The sequence below is a fragment of the Sapajus apella genome, unplaced genomic scaffold (genome assembly GCF_009761245.1).
Source record: "Sapajus apella isolate SASKATOON/1434 unplaced genomic scaffold, GSC_monkey_1.0 scaffold4, whole genome shotgun sequence".
Lineage (NCBI taxonomy): Eukaryota > Metazoa > Chordata > Mammalia > Primates > Cebidae > Sapajus > Sapajus apella.
Genome location: NW_022436944.1, coordinates 33,679,291 through 33,698,521, shown reverse-complemented (window position 1 = coordinate 33,698,521; position 19,231 = coordinate 33,679,291). Strand labels below are relative to the sequence as shown.

The following is a 19,231-nucleotide window of genomic DNA, read 5'->3' as shown; positions in this document are numbered from 1 at the left end:
TGTATGTAAAGATTATAACACTATTCTTTTTAGTTAAAATCTAATTAAATTTTCATATTTTAAAAATCATTTTTACATAAAAGTCTTTTATTTAGGATGTAATGATTAAGAAAATTCTCCAGGGCATTACGTTAATTGTCCTGTGCAAATCCCAGCTCTTTCACACATAATTGTAAAAGTAAAGCATGAATAACTAATCTTGGGGTCATATTCCAAAGTGGCTCCCATTAAACTGTTTCAGAGTGGCAGATTCAGGCTCCCATATGTTACAGCAACAGTCTATTCTATAGGAAAGAAAGAAACAGCTTGATGAAAATGGCTTCCTTTTATTTTTAGTTTTGTTTATTTATTTATTTTTGCAATGGAATCTTGCTGTGTCACCCAGGCTGGAGTGCAGTGATACGTTCTTGGCTCACTGCAACCTCTGCCTCATGAGTTCAAGCGATTCTCCTGCCTCAGCAGCCTGAGTAGCTGGGACTACAGGTGAGTGCCACTATGCCTGGTTAATTTTTGTATTTTTAGTAGAGATGGGGTTTTGCCATTTTGGTCAGGCTGGTCTCGCAGCGTATTTTTAGTAGAGATGGGGTTTTGCCATTTTGGTCAGGCTGGTCTCGCAGCCGTCTTGGCCTCACAAAGCACTGGGATTACAGGCATGAGACACAATGCCCCACCAAAAACTGTTTCCTTTCAAGCATATTTAGACAAATATCCTGTATTCTCTTTGCCATTTAGATTGGAACCATGGATTTGGAACAGAACCAGTCAACAGATTATTATTATGAGGAAAATGAAATGAATGGCACTCACGACTACAGTCAATATGAATTGATCTGTATCAAAGAAGACGTCAGAAAATTTGCAAAAGTTTTCCTCCCTGTATTCCACACAATAGCTTTTGTCATTGGACTTGCAGGCAATTCCATGGTAGTGGCAATTTATGCCTATTACAAGAAACAGAGAACCAAAACAGATGTGTACATCCTGAATTTGGCTGTGGCAGATTTGCTCCTTCTGTTCACTCTGCCTTTTTGGGCTGTTAATGCAGTTCATGGGTGGGTTTTAGGGAAAATAATGTGCAAAATAACTTCAGCATTGTACACAGTAAACTTTGTCTCTGGAATGCAGTTTCTGGCTTGTATCAGCGTAGACAGATATGTGGCAGTAACTAAAAGTCCCAGACAATCAGGAGTGGGAAAAGCATGCTGGGTGATCTGTTTCTGTGTCTGGATGGCTGCCATCTTGCTGAGTATACCCCAGCTGGTTTTTTATACAGTAAATGACAATGCTAGGTGTATTCCCACTTTTCCCCACTACCTAGGAACATCAATGAAAGCATCAATTCAAATGCTAGAAATCTGCATCGGATTTGTAGTACCCTTTCTTATCATGGGGGTGTGCTACTTTATCACGGCAAGAACACTCATGAAGATGCCAAACATTAAAATATCTCAGCCCCTCAAAGTTCTGCTCACAGTGGTTATAGTTTTCATTGTCACTCAGTTGCCTTATAACATTGTCAAGTTCTGCCGAGCCATAGACATCATCTACTCCCTGATCACCAACTGCAACATGAGCAAACGCCTGGACATTGCCATCCAAATTACAGAAAGCATCGCACTCTTTCACAGCTGCCTCAACCCAATCCTTTATGTTTTTATGGGAGCATCTTTCAAAAACTATATTATGAAAGTGGCCAAGAAGTATGGGTCCTGGAGAAGACAGAGACAAAGTGTGGAGGAGTTTCCTTTTGATACTGAGTGTCCTACAGAGCCAACCAGTACTTTTAGCATTTGAAGGTAAAACTGCTCTGCCTTTTGCTTGGATACATAGGAATGATGCTTCCCCCTCAAATAAAACATCTGCATTATCCTGAAACTCAAATTTCAAATGTCATGGTTGCAACTTATAATAAAGAATGGGTTGGGGGAAGGGGGAGAATAAAAGCCGAGAAGAGGAAATAAGATAATAAATGTACAAAACATGAAAATTAAAATAAACAATATAGGAAAATAGTAGTAATGGGCATAAGTGAATAAAAACAATCTGCTGTAAAGAAGAAGAGTTTCATGGTGATAGAATAGTTTTGTATGTTGGTTGCAGTGGTGGTTATACAAATACACAGTGATAAAATGGCATAGAACTGTACACATACATTGTACCAATTTTAATTTCCTGATTTTGACCAGGAAATGGGGGGAAACTGGATGAAGGGTAACCAGGAATACTCTGTACCATCTTTGTAACTTCCTGTGAATTTATAATAATTTCAAAATAAAAGAAGTTAAACAAACAAACCTACTATGCTGTAAATTAGGCCATCTAAAACAGATTATTAAAGAGGTTCATGTTAAAAGGCATTTATAATTATTTTTAATTATCTAAGTTTGAATATAAGAACTATTTCCCTGCATAATTGTAGTACTTGAATAACTATGCAGCAGAACTCAACCTATCTTTTCTTTTCCTGTTTTGTTGGTTTGTAAGTAATTTTATAAAATCCACCTCCTCCAAAACAACAGCAAAAAACTATAATAAGCTTTTCTGATCCTTTTCAAAACATTCCTGATAAGTTCCTAAAGACAGAATTTGCTTCCATGATATAAACTTTCTTAGTAATAACTGGTTATCCTGACAAATGTTAGGTTTATCATGTATAGTCTAGGTGTAATCCTCAGGTTATCATTTGTATCATGGTTGCCACCATGCCCGGCTAATTTTTGTATTTTTAGTAGAGACAGGGCTTCACCATGTTGGCCAGGCTAGTCTCAAACTCCTGGCCTCAGGTGATCCACCAGCCTCAACCTCTCAAATTGCTGGGATTACAGGTGTGAGCCACCATGCCTGGCCTACACATGCAGAATTTAAAGAACTATGATCATGAAAGTGATCACTATTTATCATAGCATTATTCTACCATAGCATCTGGCACAAACGATCAGTGTGTTAGGTGAAAAAATTAGGCTGAACACTCACCACTGCTCCACCATTTCTTGCCATTAATTACATAGTTATCTCCATCTCGTTGGATGCTGCATTCAATATTTGTGGCATCACTTGAAGCTACATCAGGTTCTATAAATAAACAAAGGCTGAAATTACAGACAGGCAGATATCATCAGCAGATTTAGGTAAGGATATGAAAACTTTAAAAACAAAGGCATCTTTATCTTTTTCAATTTCTTATCATTCCACATTCCATCCTGTTTTTTCCATAGCCTACACACAGTAGGTATTCAACAAATGTGCACTGGAAGAATGAGTGAATGAATGAAGTATCTTGAACATTGGGATCAGTATTTTGAACTGTTATTTTTGGCTCCTCATTGATATATGACTTGGTATACAACTCAGTCCTTTCTCCAATCAGCAAAAGTAGATAAAAGAATTGTTTTCTATTTCTCACAATGGAGATATGTACTAAATATTGATTGGCAAGACAGACTTCCCCCCACCCATATAGTTTACTTATGCAATTTCTAACGTGCCTTGCAAATTCCATAAGGAATGCTTTCACTGATTTATGTACTTTGCATTCTTTAAAGCCTGTTCAACATTTAAGGTCTTCAAAGTTTTCCATGGGACACCCTTAGACAACTGCTTTACTGCATGGCACTTCAGAACTGTCTAGCTCTCAATCACAGCAATCTGCACTTGTTAGTATGACACTCATTTAAATGAGTCCTTCAGATATCCTATGTGTTCTGTTTCTAAAACTTGAGACTCAGACTTTTTTTAAAAAGAGGGCTGTGTATTCCACTTATTTTGTAACCTCTACCTAGTGCTTTGTAGACAATACATCATAGTGTAGATATTCAATAAATGCCTATTACTGATTTAAATGGAGATCAGTTCTGCTACTATAGCAGTCCCCTGTTGCCTGTAGTTTTGCCATCTGAGGTTTCAGTTATGAGAGGTCAACTACATTCCAAAAATATTAAATGAAAAATTTCAGAAGTAAACAATTCAAAATTTTTAAATTGTGTACCCTTCTGAGTATTGTTATAATTGTTCTATTATTAGTTATTATAGTCTAAATAGAGTTCAGGACTATCCCCAGTTTTCAGACACCAGCTAGGGGTCTTGGGATATAACCCCTTCAGATAAAAGAGGACTACTGTATAAATATATACAATATTACAGGAAACACAAAATGTGGCCATTATTGATAGCACTTAAAAATTATGGCCAAGCAAATAATTCTAAACTAAATCACAAAACAATGATTTTTTTTCTATATTGAAGAGTTCTTAATGTTTCCTAGGTACAAATGATGTCAAATCTGTTTTTATTAACATGTTCATTTTCCCACATGATTATAATTTGAGCCATATGTCCAGTACTGGTGAAAGTTCTATTTTTCTGTTTATATTTTTTAAGTTGAGTATTTTATAAGTATCAATATAAAATTAACACAAAGATAGATATTTCATACATAAGGGCAAAAAAGATATTAAATATTCACAGATAGCAATTTTAGAAATGACGTCAAAAGATTGTGAAACTAACTTTACTCTGCTGCAAATGTGATGGCAGGCTACTAGAGAACATCATCTGATATTCTGCCAAAGGAGAGGATAATTTTTTTCTGCACATTTGAAAATGCCAACATTTAGTAACAGGCTCAAAATAAATATATTCACATTTTTGGCCAATGGCAAATTTGACTGAAACACAGAATCACATCCTGTTTCTTCAGCTTATCCATAGTAATTCCATATGACTGACTACACAAGGGGAGAATGGTGATTTGCATTTACCTGTCATACAGAAGCAAGAGGTAATGTCCCCTTTAAGAAGAGGCTCAAGCCACTGTTTCTTCTGTTCCTTACTTCCATATAGGTGCAGAACCTCCATGTTCCCTGTGTCTATACATAAGAAAGAGTATTTGATTTGCATTTGAAATTTTATCAATATGAAATACATAACTTTATGTAGAGAGTACAGACATGCATCTTTTTGAAGCAAATGTTTGCTAACAAAAATATTTTGAAACATAGAGTAAATATAATTTACACTGATGGCATGTCATAAATATTCACAAGCACATGGTATTTGGTGCATATTTATTCAACTTGTTCTGAATCACAGACTCTTCTTCCATTCATCCCAATGAAAAATGGTTCTAATGAAGATTAACTCAATTAGAACTGAAGGAAACACTTTACTGGCCTAAACCTTGCCTGCCATATTGCAAATATGCTCTGTTAGGAGTGATTGCAATGCTCCTGGACGACAATCAACATTGCATGTCCTACTGAGACTCCAGCCCTTAATTCTATCTGCTGTTCCCCAAACACAGCCTGTGCTTTCTAATTTCTACATATTTGCTTGGGCCAGACCTTTTCTCAAGTGAAGTTCTCCCTGTCCTTCACAAGTAAATTCCTGCTTATGAGCCACCTCCTCTGCAAAGAATCTCTGATTACCCAGTCAGTAATACCTCCTTCTTCTGAACTCACATAACATTATTTCCTTTTACCCCTAACATTGTTCTTACTTTTATACATCCCATGCTACCTAGAAAATACAAGATAATTTCTCAAGGATGCTAAAGACAGAATCCCTACCCTGGAAAGAAAATGTCAGTGGATAACCTCAAAGACCCTCTCTAACCTTTGGAGGGTATTGTTTATAGTACATGATACACTGTAGTGTTACCCTTGGTTAACAAAGAATTCTTCATGTCTGCCATGGAGCAAAATTTTCTAGGTGGCTTCCTCTGATTTTCCATTCCTGTCAAATTTCTAAAAATACTGTCTAAAACCTTTCCCTCGAGTGTTGATTACTCAGAAGATAGTTACTGAAATGCTTATGAAAATTGAGTTGTGTAAGTTAAATCTCTCAAGATGTCTGTACTCTGTTCAGGCACTCCTAACACAGCCAACATTATGTCAAGATTCACAAAATTCCTTGCAGATTAACACAGCTTAACATTCTTTTTGAGTGAGGAGAAAATAAGCCCTGACGTGAAATTCATGAAGTACATTGCTTGCTTTCTTTGTCTGTTTTAAATTCACTGTTACTTGTTATAGTTCAAATAAGGTAAATATTAAATTTGAAATTTTCAAAAATTATCAGTTTCTTCCAAAAAGCTCACAAAATTATCATTTATGGGTTGGAAAAAAAAAGATAAACTACACCAACAAGAAAAATTATTCCCCGTTAAAAAATATCAGCCCAGCTCTCTAGATTCATCTTCTCTGGGCAGGGCATCTCTGAAAGAAAGGCAGCAGCCCAGTCAGGGACTTATAGATAAAAATCTCATCTCCCTAGGACAGAGCACCTGGGGGAATGAGTGGCTGTGGGTGCAGCTTCAGCAGACTTAAATGTTCCTACCTGCCAGCTCTGAAGAGGGCAGTGGATCTCCTAGCACAGCGCTTGAGCTCTGCTAAGGAACAGAGCTGCCTCAAGTGGGTCTGCCTACTCAAGTGGGTCCCTGACCCCCATGCCCACTGACAGGGAGATACCTCCCAGCAGGGGTCAACAGACAACTCATATAGGAGAGCTCTGGCTGACATCTGGCAGGTGCCCCTCTGAGACGAAGCTTCCAGAGGAAGGAACAGGTAGCAATCTCTGCTTCTCTAAAGCCTCTGCTGGTGATACCCAGGCAAACAGGGTCTGGAGTGGATCTCTAGCAAACTACAGCAGACCTGCAGCAGAGAAGCCTGTTAGAAGGAAAACTAACAAACAGAAAGGAATAGCATCAACATCAACAAAAAGGACATCCACACAAAAACCCCATCTGAAGGTCACCAACATGAAAGACCAAAAGTAGCTGAATCCATGAAGATGAGAAAAAAACAGTGCAAAAAGGCTGAAAACTCCCAAACACCAGAAGGCGTCTTCTCTAAAGGAGCTCAACTCCTTGCCAGCAAGGGAAAAAACTGGACAGAGAATGAGTTTGATGAACTGACAGAAGTAGGCTTCAAAAGGTGGGTAATAACAAACTCCTCTGATCTAAAGGAGCATGTTCTAACCTAATGCAAGGAAGCTAAGAACCTTGACAAAAGGTTACAGGAATTGATAACTAGAATAACCAGTTTAGAGAAGAACATAAATGACCTGATGGAGCTGAAAAACACAGCACGAGAACTTCGTGAAGCATATACAAGTTATCAATAGCTGATTGCATCAAGCAGAAGAAAGGATATAGAGGCTGAAGATCAGCTTTATGAAACAAAGTGTGAAGACAAGATTAGAGAAAAAAAAAATGAAAAGGAACAAACAAAGCCTCCAAGAAATAAGGGACTATGTGAAAAGAGCAAACCTACGTTCGATTGGTGTACCTGAAAGTGATGGAGAGAATGGAACCAAGGGAAAACACTCTTCAGGATATTATTTAGGAAAACTTTCCCAACCTGGCAAGATAGGCCAATATGCAAATTCAGGAAATACAAAGAACACCACAAAAATACTCCTCAAGAAAAGCAACCCCAAGACACATAATTGTCAGATTCACCAAGGTTGATATGAAGGAAAAATTGTTAAGGGTAGCCAGAGAGAAACTTCAGGTTACCCACAAAGGGAAGCACATCAGACTAACAGCAGATCTCTCTGCAGAAACCCTACAAGCCAGAAAAGAGTGGGGGCCAATATTCAATATCCTTAAAGAAAAGAATTTTCAACCCAGAATTTCATAACCAGCCAAACTAAGCTTCATAAGTGAAGGAGAAATAAAATCCTTTACATAAAAGCAAATGCTGAGAGATTTTGTCACCACCAGACTTGCCTTACAAGAGTTCCTGAAGGAAGCACTAAATATGGAAATGAAAAACCAGTACCAGCCACCGCAAAAACATATCAAATTGTAAAGACCATCGACACTATGAAGAAGCTGCATCAACTAATGGGCGAAATAACCAGCTGGCTTCCTAATGATAGGATCAAATTCACACATAACAATATTAACCTTAAATGTAAACAGGCTAAATGCCCCAATAAAAAGACACAGATTGGTAAATTGGATAAAGACTAAAGACCCAGGAGTGTGCTGAATTCAAGAAACTCATCTCATGTGCAAAGACACATAGGCTCAAAATAAAGGGATGAAAAAACATTCACCAAGCAAATGGAAAGCAAAAAAACAACAACAACAACAACAACAAAAACCAGGGGTTGCAATCCTAGTCTCTGACAAAACATACTTTAAACCAACGAAGATAAAAAAAAGACAAAGAAGAGCATGACATAATGGTAAAGGGATCAATGCAACAAGAAGAGCTAACTATTCTAACTACATATGCATCCAATATGGGAGCACTCAGATTTATAAAGCAAGTTCTTAGAGACCTACAAGAGTTTTAGATTCCCAGGCAATTATAGTGGGAGACTAACACACCACTGTCAGTATTAGACAGATCAACAAGACAGCAAATTCAGGACTTGAATTCAGCTCTGTACCAAGTGGACCTAATAGACACCTACAGAACTCTCCACCCTAAATCAACAGAATATACATTCTTCTCAGCACACTTATTCTAAAATTGACCATATAATTGGAAGTAAAACACTCCTCAGCAAATGCAAAAGAATGGAAATCATAAAAGTCTCTCAGACCACAGTGCAATCAAGTTAGAACTCAGGATTAAGAAACTCACTCAAAACCGCACAACTACATGGAAACTGAACAACCTGCTCCTGAATTGACTACTGTGTAAATAATGAAATTAAGGCAGAAATAAATAAGTTCTTTGAAAGCAATGAGAACAAAGATACAACATACCAGAATCTCTGGGACACAGCTAAAGCAGTGGGAAATTTATAGCACTAAATGCCCACAGGAGAAAGCAGGAAAGATCTAAAATTGACACCCTAACATCACAATTAAAAGAACTAGAGAGGCAAGATCAAACAAATTCAAAAGCTAGCAGAAGACAAGAAATAACTAAGATCAGAATAGAATTGAAGGAGATAGAAATACAAAAAACCCTTCAAAAAATTAATGAATTCAGGAGCTGTTTTTTTTTAAATATTAACAAAATTTAAAAAAAAGATTAACAAAATACATAGACCACTAGCCAGACTAATAAAGAAGAAAAGAGAAAAGAATCAAAAGCACACAATAAAAAATGATAAAGGGATTATTACCACTGATCCCACAGAAATACAAACTACCATCAGAGAATACAATAAATGCCTCTACGCAAATAAATTAGAAAATCTAGAAGAAATGGATAAATTCCTGGTCACATACACCCTCCCAAGACTAAACCAGTTAGAAGATAAATCTCTGAATACATCAATAACAAGTTCTGAAATTGAGGCACTAATTAATAGCCTACCAACCAAAGAAAGCTCAGGACCAGATGGATTCACAGCCTAATTCCACCAGAGGTACAAAGAGGAGCTGGTAATATTACTTCTGAAACTATTCCAAACAACAGAAAAAGAGGGTCTCCTTCCTAACTCATTTTATGAGGCCAGCATCATCCGGATACCAAAACCTGGCAGACACACAGACATACACACACAAAAATTCAGGCCAATATATCTGATGAACATGGATGCGAAAATCCTTAATAAAATACTGGCAAACTGAATTCAGCAGCACATCAAAAAGCTTATCCACCATGATCAAGCTGGCTTCATACCTGGGATGCAAGGCTAGTTCAACATATGCAAATCAATAAAGGTAATCCGGCACATAAACAGAACCAATGACAAAATCACAAGATTATCTCAATAGATGCAGAAAAGGCCTTTGATAAAATTCAACACATCTTCATGCTAAAAACGCTCAATAAACCAGGTATTGATGGAACATATCTCAAAATAATAAGAGCTATTTGCGACAAACCCACAGCCAATATCAGACTGAATGGGCAAAAGCTGGAAGCATTCCCTGTGAAAACTGGCACAAGACAATGATGCCCTCTGTCACCACTCCTATTTGACACAGTATTGGAAGTTCTGGCCAGGGCAATCAGGCAAGAGAAAGAAATAAAGTATATTCAAATAGGAAGAGAGGAAGTCAAATTGTCTCTGTTTGCAGATAACATGTTTGTATATTTAGAAAACCCCACAGTCTCAGCCCAAAATCTCCTTAAGCTGACAAGCAACTTCAGCAAACTCTCAGGATATAAAATTAATGTGCAAAAATAATAAGCATCCCTATACACCAATAACAAACAGAGAGCCAAATCATGAGTGAACTCCAATTCACAATTGCTACAAAGAGAATAAAATACCTAGAAATACACCTTACAAAGGATGTAAAGGACCTCTTCAAGGAGACCTACAAACCATTGCTCGGGGAAATGAGCAAGGACACAAACAAATGGAAAAACATTCCATGCTCATGGATAGGAAGAATCAATATTGTGAAAATGGCCATATTGCCCAAACTAATTTATAGATTCAATGTTATCTCCACCAAGCTACCATTAACTGTCTTCACAGAATTAGAAAACACTACTTTAAATTTCATATGGAACCAAAAAAGAGCCCATATAGCCAAGACATCCAAAGAAAAAAGAACAACGCTGGAGGCATTACCCTACCTGACTTCGAACTATGCTACAAGGCTACAGTAACCAAAACAGCATGGTTCTGGTACCAAAACAGATATATGGACTAATGGAACAGAACAGAGATCTCAGAAACAATGTCACACATCTACAACCATGTGATCTTTGACAAGTCTAACTAAAACAAGCAATGGGGAAAGGAATACCTATTTAATAAATGCTGTTTGGAAAACTGGCCAGCTATATGGAGAAAACTGAAACTGGACCCCTTCCTTACACCTTATATAAATATTAACTCAAGATGGATTAAAGACTTAAACATAAGACCTAAAACCGTAAAAACCCCAGAAAAAATCCCTAGGTAATACCATTCAGGACATAGGCATGCGCAAAGACTTCATGACTAAAACACCAAAAGCAATGGCAACAAAAGCCAACATTGACAAATGGGATCTAATTAAACTAAACAGCTTTTGCACAGCAAAAGAAACTTATGATCAGAGTGAACAGGCAACTACAGAACAGGAGAAAATGTTGGCAATCTATCCATCTGACAAAGGGCTAATATCTAGAATCTACAAGGAACTTAAATTTACAAGAAAAAATAACCCCAACAAAAAGTGGGCCAAGGATATGAACAGACATTTCTTAGAAGAAGACATTTATGTGGCCAACTAATGTGAAAAAAAGCTTATCATCACTGGTCATTAGACAAATGCAAATCAAAACCACAATGAGATACCATCTCACACCAGTTAGAATGGTGATCATTAAAAAGTCAGGAAACAACAGATGCTGGAGAGGATGTGGAGAAACAGGAATGCTTTTACACTGTTGGTGGGAGTGTAAATTAGTTCAACCATTGTGGAAGACAGTGCGGTGATTCCTCAAGGATCTAGATTAGAAATACCATTTGACTCAGCAATCCCATTACTGGATATACACCCAAAGGATTATAAATCATTTTACTATAAAGATACATGCACACGTATGTTTATCACAGCACTGTTCACAATATTAAAGACTTGGAACCAACCCAAATGCCCATCAATGATAGACTGAATAAAGAAAATGTGACACATATACATCATGGAATACTATGCAGCCATAAAAAAGACTGAGTTCATGTCCTTTGCAGGGACATGGATGAAGCTGGAAACCATCATTTTCAGCAGACTAACACAAGAACAGAAAACTAAATACAGCAGGTTTTCAACCATAATTGGGAGTTGACCACTAAGAACACAAAGACACAGGGAGGGGAACACCACACACTGTGGCCTTTTGGGGGGTCGGGGGCTGGGGGAAGGATAGCATTAGGAGAAATACCTAATGTAGATTATGGGTTGATGGGTGCAGCAAACCACCACAGCACGTGTATACCTATGTGACAAACCTGCATGTTCTGCACATGTACCCCAGAACTTAAAGTATAATAAAAAAAAATCTCAAAGGCCCCCAAATTTTCCAGTAATAGCTTTAGAATTAAAATAGCTATTTTCAACATTCCAATATACAATATATTGTATGACTTACTGAAGGGAGAATAAAGGGCAAACTGGAAGACTACGTATGTTTCCCATATGTTTTATAACTATTTGGGAGATGATCTGGGTGAGTTGAGTGAAAATTCACCTTTTATACTTAGGAAACTTCTCGAAGTATTTACTCAACATTAATTATTCTGCTTTCTTTATCAGCTTTGGAAATGCTCCAACACACAATGCTCAAGGCCTTCACGGTATCTCCACCACACAGAGGAAACGCCTAGTTTTCCATTTACAGCTTTACACAACTTGTTTGCTTAGGAGACTTGCTCATCATTTCTTAGCCAAAGTAAATCTCTGTCCAATTTTAAAATTTCAGCAATTAAGTTATCTAATTTAGGCAGTACAACTGATGGACTCATGAAAATTTAATACTAGAGAAAATCCATGACCATCTAGTGAAAAATAAGTTCACAGGTCAAATGATAAAATAGTGGCAGAGCTGCATCTGCAAAATAAGTCTTTGGTAGCATTATTTTTCATATTTTGATCCATTAGTGCATCATGAAATCAACTTAATGGAATACAGTTAGCATTCTCTAAAAAATGAAATAGAACAAAACAGAATGCATTAGATTAGACTCAGTGGAAAATATCCAAATGCATTTGCATGTAGTAAGGGAAACTCTTGTTTTGTGAAACTTTCAATAATATACATCTATCTTTCTATTCATTCTGAACATACACATACAACTATATATTCTACAAATTGGATCACAATATAAAATATAAAATATATTTCTTAATATGAGTAGCAATCAAAAATGTTTTAAATGAAAAGACTGCCAGTTCTGTTCCCTTTCCACAAAATCATGCTAAGTAGAATGATGTAACAGCCTTACACAGTTGCGATGAAATCTTTAGGAACTCTGCTGATAGACTTTATTTTTACAGTGGCTTATTATTGGATTACAATGTAGGACGGCAGTAATTTGACAAATCAGTGTTTGGAAAAGGGAAAATCATTTCAGGGGCAAGTTCAACCATTATCAGAAGTCTACAAACTATTTTAATGATGCCAAGGAAATGAGAGAGTCAAAGTCCAGTGTGGAAAATCCAGACTGCATTTTGTCTCCGAAGTCCAGTATAGTCTTATAAACCTCTTTCTGGCAGCCTGCATTAACTTGTTTTTGGCAGAGTTTTAGCACCAGGGCCATACATAAACACAAAAGTCAATTCTGAGGCCTATGTTGTGCAGGGATGGCCCTGCCATAGGATATTGTACCATAGAAGATCATCCTACCACAAATCAAGTGCTAGTCCTTGACTAGTAGCATTGGGATAATCAGAGTAATTTGAAAAATAAAATATTCCTAGGGTCTACCTTAGACATACTGAATCAGAATCTCTAGGGATGGAGGCTGGGAATATGGATTTTTTCAAAAGTTCCTTAGGTGGTTCTTCTGCAAATCCAGGTTTGAAAACACCTGCTATAGATTATATTCCAAGTTTACTCCTTTCATTTTACTTTTTAAAAAATTGGCCTCCTTCCTTCATCTTTTCAATTTGATTTTCACACAAAATCCTTGGAGGTATCCTTGACTCTTCCATTAATACCCCATATCCAATCAGGATATCCTCATGGCTCTGCCTTTAAAATATATTTAGAATCCTGCTACTTATCACCCACTGCACCACTACTACCTCAGTCTAAACCGCCACTATCTCTCACCAGGATTATTGCCACAGACTCTCTCCTTCCCTCCTTCCCTCCTTTGGTCAATTCTCAACATAGCAGTCAAGGTGATCCTTTCAAAACTGAAGTTATAACATATCACTACTCTGTTCAACATTCCCATTGGCTCATCCTTTCAATGAAGGCGTAAGCCCTTATTATTTGCCCCATAAAGCTCAAAATAGGAGGCTCTTGCCTCTCTGATCTCTTGTCCTACTATTATTCTCTGGATCACACTGGCCTCCCTGGTTATTACTGGAATAAATTAATCACACTCTGGCCTTTTCTGTTCCCTTTGCTATAAAAACTCTTTCCCCATATAACAGCATGGCTAAGTCAATCAATCACCTTCTGTAAGTTATTATCAAATGTCATTTTCTCAGTGAGGCCTACTCTGACCATGCTATTAAAAAATGTAACCCATAGTACCTGCACTTCAAATTTCAGAGCTCCCCTATCCTGCTGGCTTTTTTCCAAAGCACTTTTTATCTTCAAACTTATTATATAGTTTGCATATGATAATTATTATTCATTTTTGTCTCCTGCTATGTCAATTAGATCCTTGAAGGAAGACACCTTGGTGTATTTTATTCACTAATATATCATTGCTTGGCACATACTAGGCAATCAGTAAATAATTGTTAAGTGTATGGTTTATTCATTTGGTGAATGAATAGTGAGGTTAACCAAAAGATTCAGAACTCTCTATCCATTCCAACTAGTACTGGAAATATCCAATTCCCATCAGAAAACTGGGATCCTCATATAACCAATCCCTTTGGTGGCTAACTTTTTTCACCAATACTCTTAACTGTAATAATATTTAACAAAAGAATAGACCAATGAAAATTTCAAATCCATTTTTATATTTAAATCAAACTAACTGAAAAGTAAAATTATAACCAAATTCGTAAGTAATATCTTTGTATAAAAACATGTTATTATCATATATATAATTTTTAAACACTGATCAAAATATTCGAAAAAATGCTGCTTTCAATTAAGGTAACAACCTGGTGCTTGGCAGTTGAAGACATTTGGAGCAAAAAAGCATTTTCCTGTTTCTTCAGCAATCAAGGCATAGTCCACCTGGCTGAGACCGCTGACAGCTGGCAAAAACAAGTTCCAGAGACCCTCTGCTTTGGCCATTTCCTGTCAAGGTGATGAACATATCACAGTGACCATAATTTACCATGACTCACAGTAGTTTATTTCTTTTTAAATACTGGTATTTACACTCTTTGAAATTTAAAAACACTTATGGAGTTATTTATTTTACAGTTTTCTTCAGTGAGCAAAACCAAGGTCTTCTTATTAATTCATTATAAATCAACAATTTAGCCATTAATAAAATATCTTTTCCTCCAAGCTTCCTGGGATTTGGCTGAAAAATTAAATTTGCTACTTGAGAACTTCTTATTGAATCAGAACTATTACAAAATCTCTGACATTTGAGTATAATTATGCCAAACATACTACTTTGTGCATTTTAATTTCTTACAAGAATTGATGTGAAGATTTGAAAAACATGAAATCTGGATTAATTCTATGTGGGACAAATGCCCTACCTTGACTTTAGTCTCAATTCAGTAACGGCTAATAATGAATAGTTTTGATCATATTTGTTCCTTTGAACATTTTAAGAAGCTGTCTTCATTACTACCGTATATAGAACACTACCTAGACTAATTTGTATTTCATAGATTCTATTTATTAACTTCCCTTTTTAAAGGGTTATTATTAATATAATTTTCCTCTACATATATAACAACAGCAACAACAAAACTAAGGTCTAGGGTCTCAAAAAATACTTGCTTATGAATTTCCTAGCATTAAAGGCTTTCTTACCTTGAGTTTATCAATCACTAAAGGTTTTCCCCACTTGTCCACTGAATTTTCATTTTGAACATAGAACTCAATTACCTCCTTAAAGTAATAAAAGAAAAAAATTTCATTAGAGGTTAATACAAAGTAAACAGTGTCATAACCTACTAATATCTAAAATAAACATTTTTAGGTGAAGATGCTTTTTTAAAATTTTTAGCTATTATTAAACCAGACACAGAAGCACAAAACATTCTAAAGGTTTGCTGAGCACAAAATCATGGTGCCTCAATATTAGATAGTAGGCTACTAAAATCTTATACCAAGATTTGAATGTTTCGTTTTTAGCAACATGTCAAGCTAGATGGTTACAGAAATCCCTCAACTAAAAATGTTGGATACATTATTAAAAATATTTTTAAGCCGGGTGCAGTGGCTCAAGCCTGTAATCCTAGCACTTTGGGAGGCCGAGGCGGGTGGATCACGAGGTCAAGAGATCGAGACCATCCTGGTCAACACGGTGAAACCCCGTCTCTACTAAAAATACAAAAAATTAGCTGGGCATGGTGGTGCGTGCCTGTAATCCCAGCTACTCAGGAGGCTGAGGCAGGAGAATTGTCTGAACCCAGGAGGCGGAGGTTGTGGTGAGCCGAGATCGCGCCATTGCACTCCAGCCTGGGTAACAAGAGTGAAACTCCGTCTCAAAAAAATTTTTAAATATATGTATTAATACATAGCTGTGCTGGAAGGAAAATAAAAAAATTCCTTGGAGGCCAGAAACAAAAAAGCCTGACTCTTCAAGCGTGAGCGCGCACTGGAGCCACGTTTATCCAGGGCAAATAGGCTGATCTATGTTAGCCTAAGTAGGTCCTAGGTTTTAAAGGGCCACATAGGCAGGAGTCAGACATAGTCAAATGCCCCAAACATGGCAAGAGGGAGGATCAAAGATCAGCTCTTCCCTCCACCAAAGCTAAGCTGCTTGATGGGTAAAACCTAAGTTGAAAAATATTTAAAAAGCAAAAACAAACAAACAAAAACCCACCCCTCAGAGGTAGACCATGGGAATACAGGCCTTTATTTAGGTCTTAGTTCTTGCTGGAATAGACAAAATAAACATTTCTAATTGAAGTCTGTCTTCACCCAAGTTTATGACTGAATTCACAGACTTATGGGGCTCTAAAACTTCAAGCCAAAATTTAAGTTTACAGTGTTTCTGGTGACAGTGCTTCCTAACACCTGTCAGAAGCAAAAACAAATCCTATCTGCAGGAAAGAGCTTTAAACAAAGCCTTAAATAACTTTCACAGATAAAATTCCAGAACACAAGTTCAAAATAAAAAATTACTTATCACTCAAGGAAACAAGCCACCATTAGCAAGAGTTAGCAAAAACAATCATTCAGCAAGACAGAATCACACCTCTCAAAGACTATAAATAGAATAATAATCTGTCACAGGACATAACTATTTGTTTGTAACAGATTTCAAGAATAAAGGAAGAAATTAAAGTACAATAAAGGACGACCAAAAGTGACCAGGCAAATTTGAAAAAAGAATTGAATAAAACCTAAGTAAAAGAAAATCATAGGAATGAAACTTAAAAACTCTAAGGCAGTGATTCCCAAATTTTGGTGGCTCTCAGAATCTCCTGGGGAACTTGGTAAAAATATGGAGATCTAAGCTGTGTCCTACTTCAATGAACCTGAGCTTCTGTGTTCCTTACTAGCTTTATAAACAATTCTCACACACCTCAAAATTTGAAAACAGTTGTTCTGTGGATGTTGAAAAGTAGATTAGATAACAGCTGAAGAAACAAATCATAAACTGGAAGAATAGTCTGAAGAAATTACTCAGAACAACGCCCAGAAACTCAAGAGAAGGCAAATATGAGTGGTTAAGGAATATAATGAATTCAAAGAGAAGTTCTAAGAAAAGTCTAATTGGAGGCCCAGACACAAAGAATTAGGAGAGGTGCAATATTTGGAAAAATTACCCTTAAAAGTTTTCAGAACTGAGAAGACAGCAATCCTCAAATTTAGAAACCCAGTGAAGTCAGAGCACAGTAAAACTACAGAACATCAAAGAGAAAGAAAAGCTCTTAAAAAGAGAAAGAGGAAGTCGCCTCCTTAGCGAAGTAGGCAGTGTATCAGCCTCATAATCCGAAAAAGAGAAAGAAGAGGGGGAACAAAGGAAGATTATTGATAATTAAACAACAGTTAAGATTGAGAGCTGACTTCTCAAAGCAACAAATTAAGCCAGAAATCATTGGGATAACAGCTTCAGTTGCTGAGAGAAAATAACTGTAGTTGTAAAATTCCATATGCAATTAAACTATCTTTCAAGAACTAGGGCAAAATAAAGATATTACCAATAAGTAAATAAAGTCATTGCCACCTCTCCCCAGCAAGAAAAAAGGAAAACAAACAAACAAACCAAAAAAGAAAGATAAACAAAAGAAAGGTTTACTAGCACGGTCACGATAAAGGAACTTGACCTAGAAGAAACATTTGAGTTGCAAGAAGGAATAGTAAATACGTAAAATGATAGGTAGGTAAACTTAAAATTTATAACTATAATCTCAGCGTTTTGGGAGGCCAAGGTGGGCAGATTACTTGAGGTCAGAAATTCGAGACCAGCCTGGCCAACATAATGAAACCCCGTCTCTATCAAAAAATACAAAAATCAGCTGAGTGTGGTGGCACATGGCTATAGTCCCAGCTACTCAGGAGACAGAGGCGGGAGAATCACTTGAACCCAGGAAGCAGAGGTTACAATGAGCCGAGATCGTGCCACTATATTCCAGCCTGGGTGACAGAATGAGACCCTGTCTCAAAAAAAAAAAAAAAAAAAAAAAAAGCCAGATAAAACGATAACAATCTCTAATTTGTACGACTAAAATTGTCAATATAGAACAAGAATATTGGAGTATAATAGCATTCTGTAGTATTTTGCTATTAAAGTATCTCTGTATGTTTCTACACTTAGGCCAGTAATATTACTTATAAACATTGTCAAAATTCTTAATCCAAATTTTCAAATTATTTTCCCACTCATTCTATCGATTCACACTTATATAACAACGTACTAAAATGTTCCTTTCATTGAAGCATGGCTAGTCTGCAGTATTGCCGTATTTAATGAAAACTTTAAGAAATGTCTGCTTTTTCAAAGGCACCAGGATAAATAGCCCTTGTCATTTCTGTCAGGAAGTCAGTTAAATTGGAAGATTTCCTGTTTGGGGTTGTTTATTACTTCCAATCTTTATATTGTCATGGAAATATTCAGTGTTGCTGTGTTTGATAAGAAATACATTATGCAACACATTTCTCATTTTCTCATCTCTGACCACAGTTCGAAGAAATTAAATTATGCCAGTGTTTGTATAATTATTTAAAAATTTGTGTGATTTAATACTGGGAGTTCCAAAGTTTATCCATTTAGAGATTTGCAAAGTTTATTTGTGTCATGATAGGACTCAAAATTAAATAAAATACTTCACTATAAAGAACACTTCTTTAGTTCTTAAAGTAAAAAAAAGTAATTTATCAGTTAATAGCCAAAGCAGAAACCATGCTTAGTGCTTGGTCAATCTTCCCAAAATATTATGGGTAGCATACCACGTCCTCATTCACTAACAGAGATACTAATTTGAGTATGTTGGTTGGTTCAGCATCTTAAATCTCAGCCTACAAATAATTCTGCAAAATATGCTTTTTATTTTAAA

General features: G+C 36.5%; 2 protein-coding genes across 4 annotated transcripts in view; one reads left to right on the top strand and one right to left on the bottom strand.

The window, feature by feature from the left end:
- ACKR4 (atypical chemokine receptor 4) overlaps positions 1–2,294 on the top strand; it is a 9,927-nt gene extending 7,633 nt beyond the window's left edge. For both annotated transcript variants that reach the window (XM_032266518.1, XM_032266510.1), the window contains one exon: positions 733–2,294. In XM_032266518.1, the coding sequence (XP_032122409.1) occupies positions 742–1,794 (1,053 nt within the window). In that variant the 5' untranslated portion in view covers positions 733–741 and the 3' untranslated portion in view covers positions 1,795–2,294. The remainder of the gene's footprint in view (positions 1–732) is intronic.
- Positions 1–19,231, bottom strand: part of ACAD11 (acyl-CoA dehydrogenase family member 11) — a 103,657-nt gene that overhangs the window by 36,988 nt on the left and 47,438 nt on the right. For both annotated transcript variants that reach the window (XM_032266477.1, XM_032266484.1), the window contains exons 10-13: positions 15,534–15,611; positions 14,699–14,837; positions 4,758–4,865; positions 2,974–3,072 (exon numbers count right to left, since the gene is read on the bottom strand). In XM_032266477.1, coding sequence (XP_032122368.1) covers positions 2,974–3,072; positions 4,758–4,865; positions 14,699–14,837; positions 15,534–15,611 — 424 coding nt within the window. The remainder of the gene's footprint in view (positions 1–2,973; positions 3,073–4,757; positions 4,866–14,698; positions 14,838–15,533; positions 15,612–19,231) is intronic.